The sequence below is a fragment of the Phyllobates terribilis genome, unplaced genomic scaffold (genome assembly GCF_046119375.1).
Source record: "Phyllobates terribilis strain yellow unplaced genomic scaffold, ASM4611937v1 Scaffold_1__5_contigs__length_1240528914, whole genome shotgun sequence".
In the NCBI taxonomy this organism is placed as follows: Eukaryota; Metazoa; Chordata; class Amphibia; order Anura; family Dendrobatidae; genus Phyllobates; species Phyllobates terribilis.
This window is the reverse complement of record NW_027362761.1, coordinates 450,938,527-450,953,622: the sequence shown is the minus strand read 5'-3', so window position 1 is coordinate 450,953,622 and position 15,096 is coordinate 450,938,527. Positions and strand designations below refer to the sequence as shown.

Genomic DNA, 15,096 nt, shown 5'->3' with positions numbered 1-15,096 from the left:
TCATGTGCCCCTAACAGCCACGTGTGGAATTGTGATCCACCCGCGGCTGTTAGCATGTTAAATGCCGCTGTCAAACTCAGACAGCTGCATTTAACATGGCCATGCCGGAAGCGCGTCACAAACCACGCCCACCGGCACGCCCATCACATAGTCGCGGGCCACTAATGGGTTCTGTAGAAGACCCCAGTGGTTGTCAATACCGATCTGCAATAAGCGCCACCTAGCCAATACCGCATCAGCAAGGTCTCTCCAAGACAAAGATTTGCAAGCAGACTGAGATTTGATTATGGGCTGTTCAATCTCTTCTGAAAAAGCACCAAGAAATGCATAGTGTAGAGAACTGTAGAGTCAGTGGTTGGTCAAGGAAACTAGGGAAGCAGATGGAAGACATATCATGCTTACTTTCCTTTAAAATCAAAATATGTCCAGCAGAGCCATCAGCTCCGAATTTGCAGCAACCAGTGGGACCCAGCTATACCCATCTACTGTTTGGAGACATCTGGCCAGAAGTGGTCTACATGGAAGAATTGCAGCCAAAAAGTCGTACCTTCGACAGAGACAGTGACTCAAGTATGCACAAAACATATGAACTGGGGTGCAGAAAAATGGCAGTAAGTGCTCTGGACTAAAGAGTCAAAATGTGAAATATTTGGCTGCAACAGAAGGCAGTTTTTTTTGTTGAAGGACTGGACAGTAGAACAATAATGAATATCTGTAGGCAACAGTGACACATGGTCGAGGCTTCTTGCACATTTGGGGCTGTATTTCAGCAAATAGAGTTACTGAGTTGGTCAAGATTAATGGTGTCCTCAGTGTTGAGAAATACAAGAGGATACTTATCCATCATGTATACCTTCAGGGAGATGTCTGAATGGCTCCAAATGTATTTCTGCAATAGGATATAAATACCAAACATAGAGCCAATGTCATTAAGAACTATCTTCAGTTTTAAAAAACAACAAGGAGTCCTGGAAGTGATGATGTGGCCCCCACATATCTCTGATCTCAACATCATCAAGTCTGTGTGGGATTACATGAAGAGACAGAAGGATTTGCACAAGTGATATCCACAGCAGATCTGTGGTTTGTTCTACAAGATATTTCAAACAACCTCCTTGCTGAGTTCCTTCAAAAGATGCGTGCATGTGTAGCTAGAAGAGTTTATGCTGTCTTGAAGGCAAAGGGTTGTCACACCAAACATTGACTTGATTTAAATCTCTCTTTTTGTTCATTGAGAGAGCGAGAAACAACTTCTATGGCTATGTGCCCACGTAGCAGATTTGATGCAGAGCGTTTATGCTTCTCTCTGGCAGAGAAGTGTTTTTTCAGTGTTTTACATGCGTTTTCACATGGGTTTTTTCAAGCACTTTTCCAAGCGATTTTGAGCATCACTTGGAAAAGTGCTTGACAAGTTGGTCACACAATATAAACCCATGCAACCGGCATGGATTTATATTGTGTGACCAACATATGCTGCATCTATAGTAAAAAAAAGAAAAAAAAGAATTAAAAAGTTAAAAATAAGAAAAACCTGTATACTCACCTCTCCAATCTCCTCCCGGAGGCGATCCTCTCTCTTCGGCGTCCCGCGGTGTACTGGCAGGACCTGTGGTGACGTCATTTAGTCACGTGACCGCTGACGAGAGAGGATCACCACCGGGAGGAGACTGGAGAGGTGAGTATACAGGTTTTTTTTATTTTTAACTTTTTATTTCTTTTTTTCACCGCGTGGTAGCCGGGATGAAGAGGAGTTGTAGTCTCCTCTTCATCCTGGGTACCACACGCACCGTGATTACGCTGCAAATTCACGGCCATTGAATTTAATTGAAATGCAGCAAATCCACATATACCTGCGGGTTTGCTGCGTTTCAATGTTCCTCAATGGCCGCAAATTTGCAGCGTAATCGTGGTAGAAATGGTCATGCTGCGTTTTGCAACGCAATGCGAATTCGGCGCGATAATTAGCGCATCATGTGCACAGCACATCCGAATTCAAATTGCTTTGCATGGCAGACTGTTTTACAAGCGTTTTCGTGGCCGTAAAAACACCGCAAAAACGCTATGTGGGCACATGGCCTAACAGTATTGCTTATTTTATTGGATAGCGGCTGTGTGTGTATATAAATATATATATACAGTACAGACCAAAAGTTTGGACACACCTTCTCATTTAAAGATTTTTCTGTATTTTCATGACTTTGAAAATTGTACATTCACACTGAAGGCATGAAAACTATGAATTAACACATGTGGAATTATATACTTAACAAAAAAGTGTGAAACAACTGAAAATATGTCTTATATTCTAGGTTCTTCAAAGTAGCCACCTTTTGCTTTGATGACTGCTTTGCACACTCTTGGCATTCTCTTGATGAGCTTCAAGAGGTAGTCACCAGAAATGGTTTTCACTTCACAGGTGTGCCCTGTCAGGTTTAATAAGTGGGATTTCTTGCCTTATAAATGGGGTTGGGACCATCAGTTGTGCAGAAGTCTGGTGGATACACAGCTGATAGTCCTACTGAATAGACTGTTAGAATTTGTATTATGGCAAGAAAAAAGCAGCTAAGTAAAGAAAAACGAGTGGCCATCATTACTTTAAGAAATGAAGGTCAGTCAGTCCGAAAAATTGGGCAAACTTTGAAAGTATCCCCAAGTGCAGTTGCAAAAACCATCAATCGCTACAAAGAAACTGGCTCACATGAGGACCGCCCCAGGAAAGGAAGACCAAGAGTCACCTCTGCTTCTGAGGATAAGTTTATCCGAGTCACCAGCCTCAGAAATCGCAGGTTAACAGCAGCTCAGATTAGAGACCAGGTCAATGCCACACAGAGTTCTAGCAGCAGTCACATCTCTACAACAACTGTTAAGAGGAGACTTTGTGCAGCAGGCCTTCATGGTAAAATAGCTGCTAGGAAACCACTGCTAAGGACAGGCAACAAGCAGAAGAGACTTGTTTGGGCTAAAGAACACAAAGAATGGACATTAGACAAGTGGAAATCTGTGCTTTGGTCTGATGAGTCCAAATTTGAGATCTTTGGTTCCAACCACCGTGTCTTTGTGCGAAGCAGAAAATGTGAATGGATGGACTCTACATGCCTGGTTTCCACCGTGAAGCATGAAGGAGGAGGTGTGATGGTGTGGGGGTGCTTTGCTGGTGTCACTGTTGGGGATTTATTCAAAATTGAAGGCATACTGAACCAGCATGGCTACCACAGCATCTTGCAGCTGCATGCTATTCCATCCGGTTTGCGTTTAGTTGGACCATCAATTATTTTTCAACAAGACAATGACCCCAAACACACCTTCAGGCTGTGTAAGGGCTATTTGACCAAGGAGGAGAGTGATGGGGTGCTACGCCAGATGACCTGGCCTCCACAGTCACCAGACCTGAACCCAATCGAGATGGTTTGGGGTGAGCTGGACTGCAGAGTGAAGGCAAAAGGGCCAACAAGTGCTAAGCATCTCTGGGAACTCCTTCAAGATTGTTGGAAGACCATTTCCGGTGGCTACCACTTGAAGCTCATCAAGAGAATGGCAAGAGTGTGCAAAGCAGTCATCAAAGCAAAAGGTGGCTACTTTGAAGAACCTAGAATATAAGACATATTTTCAGTTGTTTCACACTTTTTTGTTAAGTATATAATTCCACACGTGTTAATTCATAGTTTTTATGCCTTCAGTGTGAATGTACAATTTTCATAGTCATGAAAATACAGAAAAATCTTTAATCTTTAAATGAGAAGGTGTGTCCAAACTTTTGGTCTGTACTGTATATATATATATATATATATATATATATATATATATATACACACACACACATACACACACACAATATATTGGGCACAACAGGGTATATTAGTGCCAGTCCTCCTACATATGAACTCCTGCTGACTTCACTCTGGAGGGACACATCCTATCAGAAATGACCGGTGAGATTGAACCATTTTTTATTCAGCACAGGTACTGATGAGAACTATTTGTTAAATTTACCTCTATGCACCTGATATATGTTTGGTCACAATTTGACTTGGTCCTCCCACTCCAGGCAATGCTCTCTTATTTTAACATTGTTAATAAAAGTTAATTTATTATTACACTATTATAATTATCTCTCCTTGCTGGTTATATTGTTTGTACCTGAGAATGATTTACAACCTCCACTAACAGTAAGGGGATCCTTTTACCTGTTTATATTGCAGTTGTGACCTGCTATCTATGCACATGCGACTGGTGCAGTCAATCACTGATTTCAGCAGCAATGCCAGCATGTCTAGCATACGATGGCTGGGGCTGGTCACTGGCTGCAGCAATCACATAAGCATGTGCAGTATGTCACCACTGCAGAAATCAAGAAAGACCAACAGGAGCACCTAAGCAACTAGGAATTCACCAGGTGAGCAATAGTTTTTTTTTTTTTCAATTTAATCATATTTCATTGTTTTATTATTTGATTATGTTTTTTTTCCGGTCAACTCTTTTTAATTGGAGATATTAATAATATACCTTACACACAAGAATACAAATAAAAGATTCACACTAACAGGTAGAGAACAGCATGTATAGATAGATATGTAATGGCAGCATAGTATGGGGGACAGGTTCACTTCTCCTATTAGCCAAATCAGTGCAAAAATATTGTCCCACTTTGCTAATAGACCAGGGAATACACAGATGACATAGGCCAAAATTCATCATTTGAGGTTTTATTTTCAAGGGAACCTGTCAGCCATCATGGCTCCGATCTCTCTATACTTTTAAAAGCAAGTTTTATTCTGCACATTATGGAAATGGCTCAGGACTGGTCCGGTGGGACATTGATTTCCCTGGGTGAGTCCTGCCTCCCACCTTGAAGGCATGACACTCTGTGTGCGATTAACGATTTGCAAGAGCGACGTCACCATTGGCTCCTTGCAAATGTCACGCTTTAACGTCATTCTGCCCCCCATCCTGTACCAATAGGTAAGTAACACAGCACTCCTTTATGAAGTTATGCAAATTTTAATGTGCAGTCCAAAATAAAGATCTGTAACACTTTGGCCATCAACACTAAACCTTTGTTAGACAAAACAGATTGCGTGTGATGGGTTGAGCGGAAAGTTGCATAGTATCCTCTGGTGCATGGGTATTGTGATATTTCAATAGTGAAATTGCGCCCCACTTTTGGATTGAATAACATTAAACTATAAAATATGCACTCCAATTTTCAGGAGTGACACATATCTTTTTTATGTGCTGCCTCCCTGAGCAAGAGAATTGTGCCTATGAAGCAGGGGAGAGTACACTCAGCTCCATTGCACATTGCCAGTGGGGCAGAACACCGCACGCATAAGCAAGATTTGCAAGGAGCTGACGGTGATGTCGATCTTGCAAATCATGTCAATCGCGCACAGAGGGGCATGATTTCAAGATAGGAAGCAGGTCTGAAGAAATAGAGTGGAGAAAAAACATGGTGGCGGATTAGAGGAACTAGGGGAGTTGCCAGGTTCCCTTTAAAATAAAAATGAAAATTATGAATTGGGGCCTATGTGTCCCTTTAGGTAACTTTTCTTTTTTGACTTGTGGTATTCATTGCTTTTTTTTGCACTAAATTCTTCAAAGTCATGCATGCAAATGGATGAATTTTTTGGCAAAATCAGTGATGTCCTTTTATTTTGTCTTCTACCTTTTTTTGCAAATATTCCCATCATCTTTTAAAATGTCACACTCTAGTCCTGAGCTGTGCAAAAATAACATTTAATAGATTTTGTATTCCAGTAGGGTATTTGAGTACAATTGTGCAAACATTTTGCAACATTTTGAAAACTCGAAAATGATGAATTGGGACAAAACATTTGGATAAGGAAAATAACATCCATATTGTTGAAGAAAAAAAAAAGTCAAAACGAAGTAAAGTTAACCATAAAAAAAAAGGTGCAAATTAAATATTGAATAAAGAGCAAACCTAAAAGTCACTATAAGAATCATTTTTACTCCAGAAAAAGGGCGCAAAGATAATGATGAATTGGGGCGATAGATTTTACGCCAGTGTCGTAGTTTTGATGAAGGCAGCGGTGGAGTAAGATGTGCCAAATTCATGAAGAGATGTGACCTTCTTTCAATACGTCCTTCAACTGTTGTGTGTCAGTGTCAGAAATATACCACAGTCATGGACTGAAGTACATTTGGGTCTTAATTTATGACATTTCTGTGGAGAATATTATTATGAATTTGTCGCACCCTCTCTCTGCTAAGCCCTGCCCACTTTGCATAAAGTTCACAGAGCTGGAGTAAAATGCAAAAGTCGCAACATTTTTGAGCAACCAGGACATGTGCAACATTTTTGCGACATGTATCTTTTTTTTTTTTTACTTCAGATTTCTGGTGCAAACTGTTTGATGAGCCAGCCCCACATGGGGAGAGCTCCTCCGCTTGTCCCTGCCCTCCTGACACTGATCGGCCACAGTGTAAACAGAGGCATAAAAGCCATCTGTCAGAATACGATTGCAGTTCTGTGATTATGTGTCTGGTGTATTCCTTGATTGATTATAGTAGCCAAATGACACAATATTTTTAGCCATTTTGACTAAGATGAGAGCAGACCTACGCAGATGCTATGATGCCCTTACATAGATCAGAACAGTCTGATAACAGATCCAGCAAAGACACCGCTGACACACATGTAAGTAACTATACACTGTTACCTTGGTGCAGAGCGCCTCGGCCTCAGACAGCTTATCCTGATCCTTCAGTGAGGAGATGGCTTGACACGTTGACCAGCTCTCCAGGGCCTGGGCATAGCTAGTAGGGAGTTTACCTTCACCTGTACATATAAGTGTGTGGAAATAAATTAGCGATGCACAAAATTCACTTTTTTTCACAAACCGCCGATTATAAAGAGACAGTCATGAAATATTAGAATGGAGTTTACTCACTCTTCTAATTCAGCAGATACAATCACTCTATCAATGCCTCCTTTCTCCTAGGACCCTCCATGGGTACTGACATAAATGCTCCTTCTCTGCTGACCTGAGATTGAAACTAAGGCTCTTTACACGGACCGACTGCTGGCATGAATCAATCAACTGCTGATTAGTAAACTTTTACGATCGGTGGTCGTCTGAATGCCTGTTTACACAGGCAGACCAAACTAAACGATGGACACTGAGCGATCTATAGCAGCTCGCTAAGTGCGCATAGGCTGCCATGGATCTCGGTAGCGCGAGTTCCATCAAGAACGATAATATTTTGTGCTGCATAAAAGATCATTTCACCTGACAGACGAGCTCATTTACTGGATGATCGGCAGCCTCTTTACATGGCAAGATAATCAGGAAATGAGCATTTTTCAAAACAGGGAACAGAATTTCACTGCTAGACCACAAAGGTCCTTTCAAGACCCAACAGGTCGTGGTGTAAGAATTATTATATTATTCATCCATACAAGATATCTTTCACTTTTAACCCACCTCATACTCCTATGAATAAGCCCTAACGATAGGTCAGTTTATTATTTTTGTGCTTTAATTTTTACTTTCTTTGCTCTAAATGCCACAACTTTTTTATTTTTCCACTGACACAGTTGTATTGTATGAGGGCTTGTTTTTTTGCAAGATCAGTTGTATCCTTGTGTAAAAGGACGAATTTCCTTCCAAAAATACCAGTTATTAATGGGGGAACTCTCCTACACCTCTTTTGAGGTCCGATATTAACTATTACCATCAAATTTGACTATTAATAATTAATATCCATTAAATACATTGAAAAACACTTTCAAGTGCTGTGAAATGGTAAAAAAGAAACAAAAAAACTCAATTCCATCATTGATTTTAGGGTTCTGTTTTTACATCTATGACTTTGCAATAAGATTCTCCAGGTCAGTAAGATTACAGTGATACCAAACTAGTGTATTTTTTTTTTCATTCAAATCTTTGCAAAAAAAAAGGTTTTGTGCTGCCATTTTCTGAGACCCGTAACCTTTTTATTTTTCTGTTGATAGAGATGAGTGGCTTTTTTTTGCATGCAGAACTATAGTTTTAGCAATAACATTATGGGGTACACAGTATGGCTTATTTGGGGGTGAATTGCAGCGACCGGAAAATGCCAATTCTGGCTTTTCGATTTTTTTTTATTTGACCATTCACCTTATGGGATAAATATTTTATTAGTTTGGGAAATTATGCACGTGGCTACACCAAATGTGTTTTTTTTTTCATGCCACTATTTACTTTAGGTAAAGGTTGGTCATTTAAACTCTAGGATTTTTAAAAAATATATATATATTTTTTAAATATGTTTTAATGTTTTTTTCCCATTTTTTATTTGTTCCCTAAGGGAACTTGAACCTGTGTTGGCTTGAGTAGAGTATTGTGAAACTGATGATCTCCTAAGAAGAGTGCAGCAACCAAATTCTACTTTATTATATACAGACTTAGGCCATGGTCCCACTAGCGTGAGAGCATCTGACATGGTATGTTAATGACACTCGGCTCCTGCTCTGCTGTGAGTGTGAGCCGAGTGTTAGTGCTCTGATCCTCTCTTTCCTGTCGCCGGCATCGGCAGGAATCGCACTGCACTCAAGTGATATCCGAATGCAGTGTGATGTTTCATACAAACCCATAGATTTATATGGGTGTGTGCGATCCTATTTGTGCAAGCATGCTCAGCATGCTGTGATTGTTTTTGCATGCCGAATCGGCAGAAGAAAATAACTGCAGATGTCAGCGGCACCATAGGGTAACATTGGGGCGAGCACAATGCAATTTTTTATCGATCGCATCGCAAGAGCCCTTATGCCGAAATGCAGTCGTTCCTCTCCACTGTTAAAAATCCAAACTATATAATAAAAAGCATAAACCACATCCAATCTGTTGTAATCAAGCTGCGCGGGGTGCTGAATACCGTCAGAAGTTACTGCCGGGTGCTTGCTATATAACACGAGTAGGATCTGTGCTGCATCCCGACTCCATTCCATATAGTGGTAGTGCACAGCCGCAGTCACTAAGTGGTTAATACATCCTTATAGCTGTCACCTCTCTATATTTCTGGTGCAGAGTTTTATAATTCCTGCAGTGACCACGTTTAGGCTTCGTTTACATCTTCGCTATTTAATTCCTATGTCGGAGGGTCGGATTAAATAGCAGCCTATGGATCCAAAAATGCTAGTATGCTAAACAATGCAATATCTGCAATGCCAAAAATATCTATAAAAATTATCTTTAACCCCTCACTTCATTTTTTACCTCCCCTTCTTTCAAGAGCCAGAACTTTTTATTTTTCTGTCCACATCACCATATGAGGGCTTGTTTTTTTGAGGGACGAGCTCTAATTTTGAATGACAGCATTCATTTTACAATATACGTACAAACCTAAAAAAAATGGCCATTGTTTGTGAGTTTAGTTTCCACGGTGATAATTATGCGGTGAAAATGACCTGGGAAGATGATTCTTTGGTGCTGTGGGATGAAGGTGATGACAAAGGTTTGTCAAGCTAAGAAATGGTATGAGTCACCAGTATGAGAGACCTATAACTTCCTAATTTTTCCATTGATGGAGTTATATTAGAGATTGTATTTTGCATGGCAAACTGTGTTTTTTATAGTTAACATTTTGTCGTACATATATTGTGGCATATATATTTGATTGTGTTTTATTGCATTTTTTGTGGGAGGTGTGGCAAAAAAACCCCCACCAATCTGGCGTTTTTCGGGGCATGCGCCTCCGCCTGAAATGTACTCAAGACTGGAGCCCATTTCCAGAATAAGGTACTCCCCTAAACTGGCGTAACTTTTCATTAATTTGGTGGGCGGCCGTAGCCACACCCATTCCCATCCACACTGGCGTAGCTTGCCATAACTGACGTGAAAATGCCAAAAGTCGCAATATTTTTGGGCAACTTCTGAAAAATATTACAACTTATTAAAAAGCTTTAAACTACAATTCTGGTGTAAACACCTTAATGAATTGACATTTAACTTATGGGTTAAATAATTTTATACTAAGATAGTCGGAACCTCCTATGTGTGGAGCGAGCAAGGCATGGCAGTGCTCCATTTATTCTCTATGGGACTCTCAGAAAAAGCTGAGTGCTGTAGTCTGATATCTCCAGCAGTTATAGAGGCAGTAAATGGAGAGGTAGCATCGTGTTCTCAATATTGTGGGGGTTGGGCCAGTGGTTGGACCTTCAACGATCAGAAAGTCCTGTGTATAGCTGTGTTATTTTGTGTTTTATTTCTGGGTTGTCCATCATCCTTGCTATTTCTCCACCCAGAGATGGTTCCCATAATGCAGATTACATTTCCCCTGATGGCTCTGGATTTCCACATTGGGGTCCCATCACACTTGCTTTACCTTGAGTGATAGATCAGTAGCAGAGAACTGCTGCCCCATAATTCACACTATGTGATACATCTTCAGCCTCTCTCTCTTGTCTCCTGCTTGTGATAGGTTTCTCCCTGACAGCACTTACAAGCAGGATGCAGGAGAGACAGTCTGAAGCTGCATCATATAGCAATACACTGGCCATTCTGCACACAGCATTCACTTTATGGACTTCTACATCACTGCTTTCTCATAGAAGGCAGAAATCAGGAAATAGGACAGTAGAGGTAGATGAGGAGGAGGCTGTCTGAAAGCTGTAATGAAGGTCTTGAAAGGTGTTGATGCCATCATGTAGTTCACTGGGTGTTGGACAACAATTTTCCTGTTTACACAGGAGAAACTGTACTGGACTGGTGGTCAGACTGGAAATCAAATGACAGACATGCCAATAATGAAAGGTTCATGTATAAATATAACTGAGCTAAGATGAAACATATTTTAAGTAGCATAAAGCCATTGTACACTATATACTGTAGATACACAGAATACAATGACACAATTATTATAACTATAGCAAAAGTCAGTCCTGTGCTGTGTATCTTCTAACCTTGAAAACCAGCCATGGAAGCTGCTAAATGTTAGGTCCACAATCCAAGATTTACTATGATTCCCCATATGCCCACAACAACTGGCCAAATTTATTCACCTGTAGGAGTGGCTACTTACTTTTAGATTTCACAGATGCTGCAAACATTATGCTACACTCCGTGCCTTTGGCAGATTTCTTAGTAATGTAGGAAGCAGTATTTTCTACTTGACAAGCAGCCATTAATCCAGCCCATACTGCAGGATTGTCTGAACATTAAATAAATCAAACAAACATTTTAAATTAGCAATTACTGAAATTTTACAATGTTAAAAAATGAAACCTTAAATGAGTTGTTTAAGACTAAGTTTTAATTTTTTTAAATTGTTACATCCCAATGTATAGTTTCAATATACTTTATTAATCAAATCCTCTCTGATCAACACTCCTGAAACAAGTCATAAGATTCTTGGCCTGTTCATCAAGGGGTGTGCCTGATCACGTGTCATACATCAAGCATGCTTTTTTTTCCCTGCTCAGGCCTGCCCCAAATATAGAAGTCACATACATGGACAGTCTAAAGTGTATGCCGGGTTTAAAGGGGAACATTCATCATGTTAAACTGGCCACCTCCTGGAATAGTGGCGGCAGAGTTGAGTAAAATGTAGCTTTTATTTGTTAATTTCTCCTCTCCGTTGCAGAGATATTAGCTTGTAAAGTTCAAGTTAAAATTTATGTTATAGGTCAACTGGGTGTTATCAGAGATTTGTCTCTGGGGGCGTGTACTTCTTCCCCTGCATGAGGTTAACCAATCATAAGCAGGCAGCGTCATCCAGGGGAGAAAAGAATACTCCCTCCTCTCCTTACTGATCTCTGCAGCTATTGTATAGAAATTCAGCAAAGTCGAGTTATGTATCATTACAAACACTTCCATATCTCATCTCACAGAGCTGTCAGCCCCAGTATCAGTCAGCGCCGAAGGGCGTGGTTACAGACGCCGGTCTCTATACACAGAGCGGTGATTAAACTCGGCTGGCGCCGCCCCCGTGACTGAAACACAAACACTCCTGGGGGGGGGGGGAATAAAGTTAATTTTCTCCCTGCAGTGTTCGGCTAAGTGCAGGCACTGGACAGAATAATAACACTATTAACCTGCGGATTAACCCCGTATCTGCAGGTTAATAACGTTTTTCTGGTGACAGATTCCCTTTTAGGTCAGCACCAAGTCTTCTAGGCACGGAAAGAACAAGATGGCAACAAAAGTGATGGTGTAACTGTGAAAAAAAAGTATAAACTCCCTAAATGCATTCATATCTACTATCATAGCTTTTCTTTTGCAATAAATCTAGTTAACTGATGCAAACAGTCATATTACAACCAATTTGCTTTAGGGAAGCGAGAATACATAAAAGTTGCTTTAGCACAGAAGTAATAAAACAAGTACAAATGGAAAAATACATTATAATTACATTTATATTTCACAAATGACAAGCACTGTAACTAATGCGCTGTCCAGAACAGTACACTAGAGGGCGCTGCTATATCACAATGAATTTCCTTAAGCTCTTTAAAGGGCCTTAACAATTCTAGAAATGACTGTAATATGGAAATAAATGGTCCCATATGATTAACCCCTTCTCCACACACTTGTCAACAATTATAAAATGCATAGCCATTACTACTACAACCATAAAAACTTGTGGTTTGCATCGCTATATTCTGAGAACCAGAAACTCTAATTTTTTGGTTGATGAGGTTGTATGAGGACTTTATTTATGAGAAAAGTGTTTTTTCAAATGGTACCATTTTGGTGAACATATGATTTTTTTTAACACTTTGTATTCCATTTTTTGGGCAATGATTGAAAACAGCAATTCTAGCATTATTTTTTTGTATTCACCATATGGGATAAATTGCAGTGAGCAAAATACAGTTATATGAAAAAGTTTGGGCACCCCTATTAATCTTAAGCTTAATGTTTTATAAAAATTGGTGTTTTTGCAACTGCTATTTCAGTTTGATATATGTAATAACTGTTGGACACAGTAATGTTTCTGCCTTGAAATGAGGTTTATTGTACTAACAGAAAATGTGCAATCTGCATTCAAACAAAATTTGACAAGTGCATAAGTATGGGCACCTCACCAGAAAAGTGACATTAATATTTAGTAGATCCTCCTTTTGCAAAAATAACAGCCTCTAGTCGCTTCCTGTAGCTTTTAATGAGTTCCTGGATCCTGGATGAAGGTATTTTTGACCATTCCTCTTTACAAAACAATTCCAGTTCAGTTAAGTTTGATGGTCGCCGAGCATGGACAGCCCTCTTCAAATGATCCCACAGATGTTCAATGATATTCAGGTCTGGGGACTGGGATGGCCATTCCAGAACATTGTAATTGTTCCTCTGCATGAATGCCTGAGTAGATTTGGAGCGGTGTTTTGGATCATTGTCTTGCTGAAAGATCCATCCCCTGCGTAACTTCAACTTTATCACTGATTCTTGAACATTATTGTCAAGAATCTGCTGATACTGAGTGGAATCCATGCGTCCCTCAACTTTAACAAGATTCCCGGTGCCGGCATTGGCCACACAGCCCCAAAGCATGATGGAACCTCCACCAAATTTTACTGTGGGTAGCAAGTGTTTTTCTTGGAATGCTGTGTTTTTTTGCCGCCATGCATAACGCCTTTTTGTATGACCAAACAACTCAATCTTGGTTTCATCAGTCCACAGGACCTTCTTCCAAAAAGAAATTGGCTTCTCCAAATGTGCTTTTGCATACCTCAGCCGACTCTGTTTGTGGCGTGCTTGCAGAAACGGCTTCTTTCGCATCACTCTCCCATACAGCTTCTCCTTGTGCAAAGTGCGTTGTTTAGTTGACCGATGCACAGTGACACCATCTGCAGCAAGTTGATGCTGCAGCTCTCTGGAGGTGGTCTGAGGATTGTCCTTGACTGATCTCACCATTCTTCTTCTCTGCCTTTCTGATGTTTTTCTTGGCCTGCCACTTCTGGCCTTAACAAGAACTGTCCCTGTGTTCTTCCATTTCCTTACTATGTTCCTCACAGTGGAAACTGACAGGTTAAATCTCTGAGACAGATTTTTGTATCCTTCCCCTGAACAACTATGTTGAATAATCTTTGTTTTCAGATCATTTGACAGTTGTTTTGAGGAGCCCATGATGCCACTCTTCAGAGGAGATTCAAACAGGAGAACAACTTGCAAGTGGCCACTTTAAGTAGCTTTTCTCATGATTGCATACACCTGGCTATGAAGCTCAAAGCTCAATGAGGTTACAAAACTAAAAAAAGTGCTTTAGTAAGTCAGTAAAAAGTAGGTAGGAATATTTAAAACAAGAAAATGATAAGGGTGCCCATACTTATGCACCTGTCAAATTTTGTTTGAATGCAGATTGCACATTTTCTGTTAGTACAATAAACCTCATTTCAAGGCAGAAACATTACTGTGCCCAACAGTTATTACATATATCAAACTGAAATAGCTGTTGAAAAACACCAATTTTTATAAAACATTAAGCTTAAGATTAATAGGGGTGCCCAAACTTTTTCATATAACTGTAAGTACATTTGATACACTGCCGATTTTGCACGTTTTCCCACCTACAAAAAATGGAGAGGTCTGTAATTTTTATCGTAGGTACACTTCAACTGTGAGAGACAGAATCTAAAAATAAAATCCAGAAAATCATATTGTATGACTTTTACATAATTAATTTGCATTTTATTGCATGAAATAAGTATTTGATACAATAGAAAAACAGAACTTAATATTTGGCACAGAAATCTTTGTTTGCAATTACAGAGGTCAGATGTTTCCTGTAGTTCTTGACCAAGTTTGCACACACTGCAGCAGGGATTTTGACCTATTCCTCCATACAGATCTTCAGATCTTTCAGGTTTCAGGTCTGTCGCTGGGCAACATTGAGTTTCAGCTCTCTCCAGAGATTTTCTATTGGGTTCAGGTCTAGAGACATGACTAGGCCACTCCAGGACCTTGAAATGCTTCTTACGGAGCCACTCCTTAGTTGCCCTGGTTGTATGTTTCGGGTCATTGTCATGCTGGAAGACTCAGCCACGACCCATATTCAATGCTCTTACTGAGGGAAAGAGGTTGTTGGCCAAAATCTCACGATACATGACCCCACCCATCCTCCCTTCAATACAGTGCAGTTGTCCTGTCTTTGCAAAAAAGC

The 15,096-nt window shown here is 40.1% G+C and overlaps 1 protein-coding gene across 2 annotated transcripts in view; it reads right to left on the bottom strand.

Moving 5' to 3' along the window:
• The window catches only part of SKIC3 (SKI3 subunit of superkiller complex), a 194,906-nt gene that overhangs the window by 35,592 nt on the left and 144,218 nt on the right, over positions 1–15,096 (bottom strand). For both annotated transcript variants that reach the window (XM_073678321.1, XM_073678329.1), the window contains exons 35-36: positions 11,023–11,151; positions 6,681–6,799 (exon numbers count right to left, since the gene is read on the bottom strand). In XM_073678321.1, coding sequence (XP_073534422.1) covers positions 6,681–6,799; positions 11,023–11,151 — 248 coding nt within the window. The remainder of the gene's footprint in view (positions 1–6,680; positions 6,800–11,022; positions 11,152–15,096) is intronic.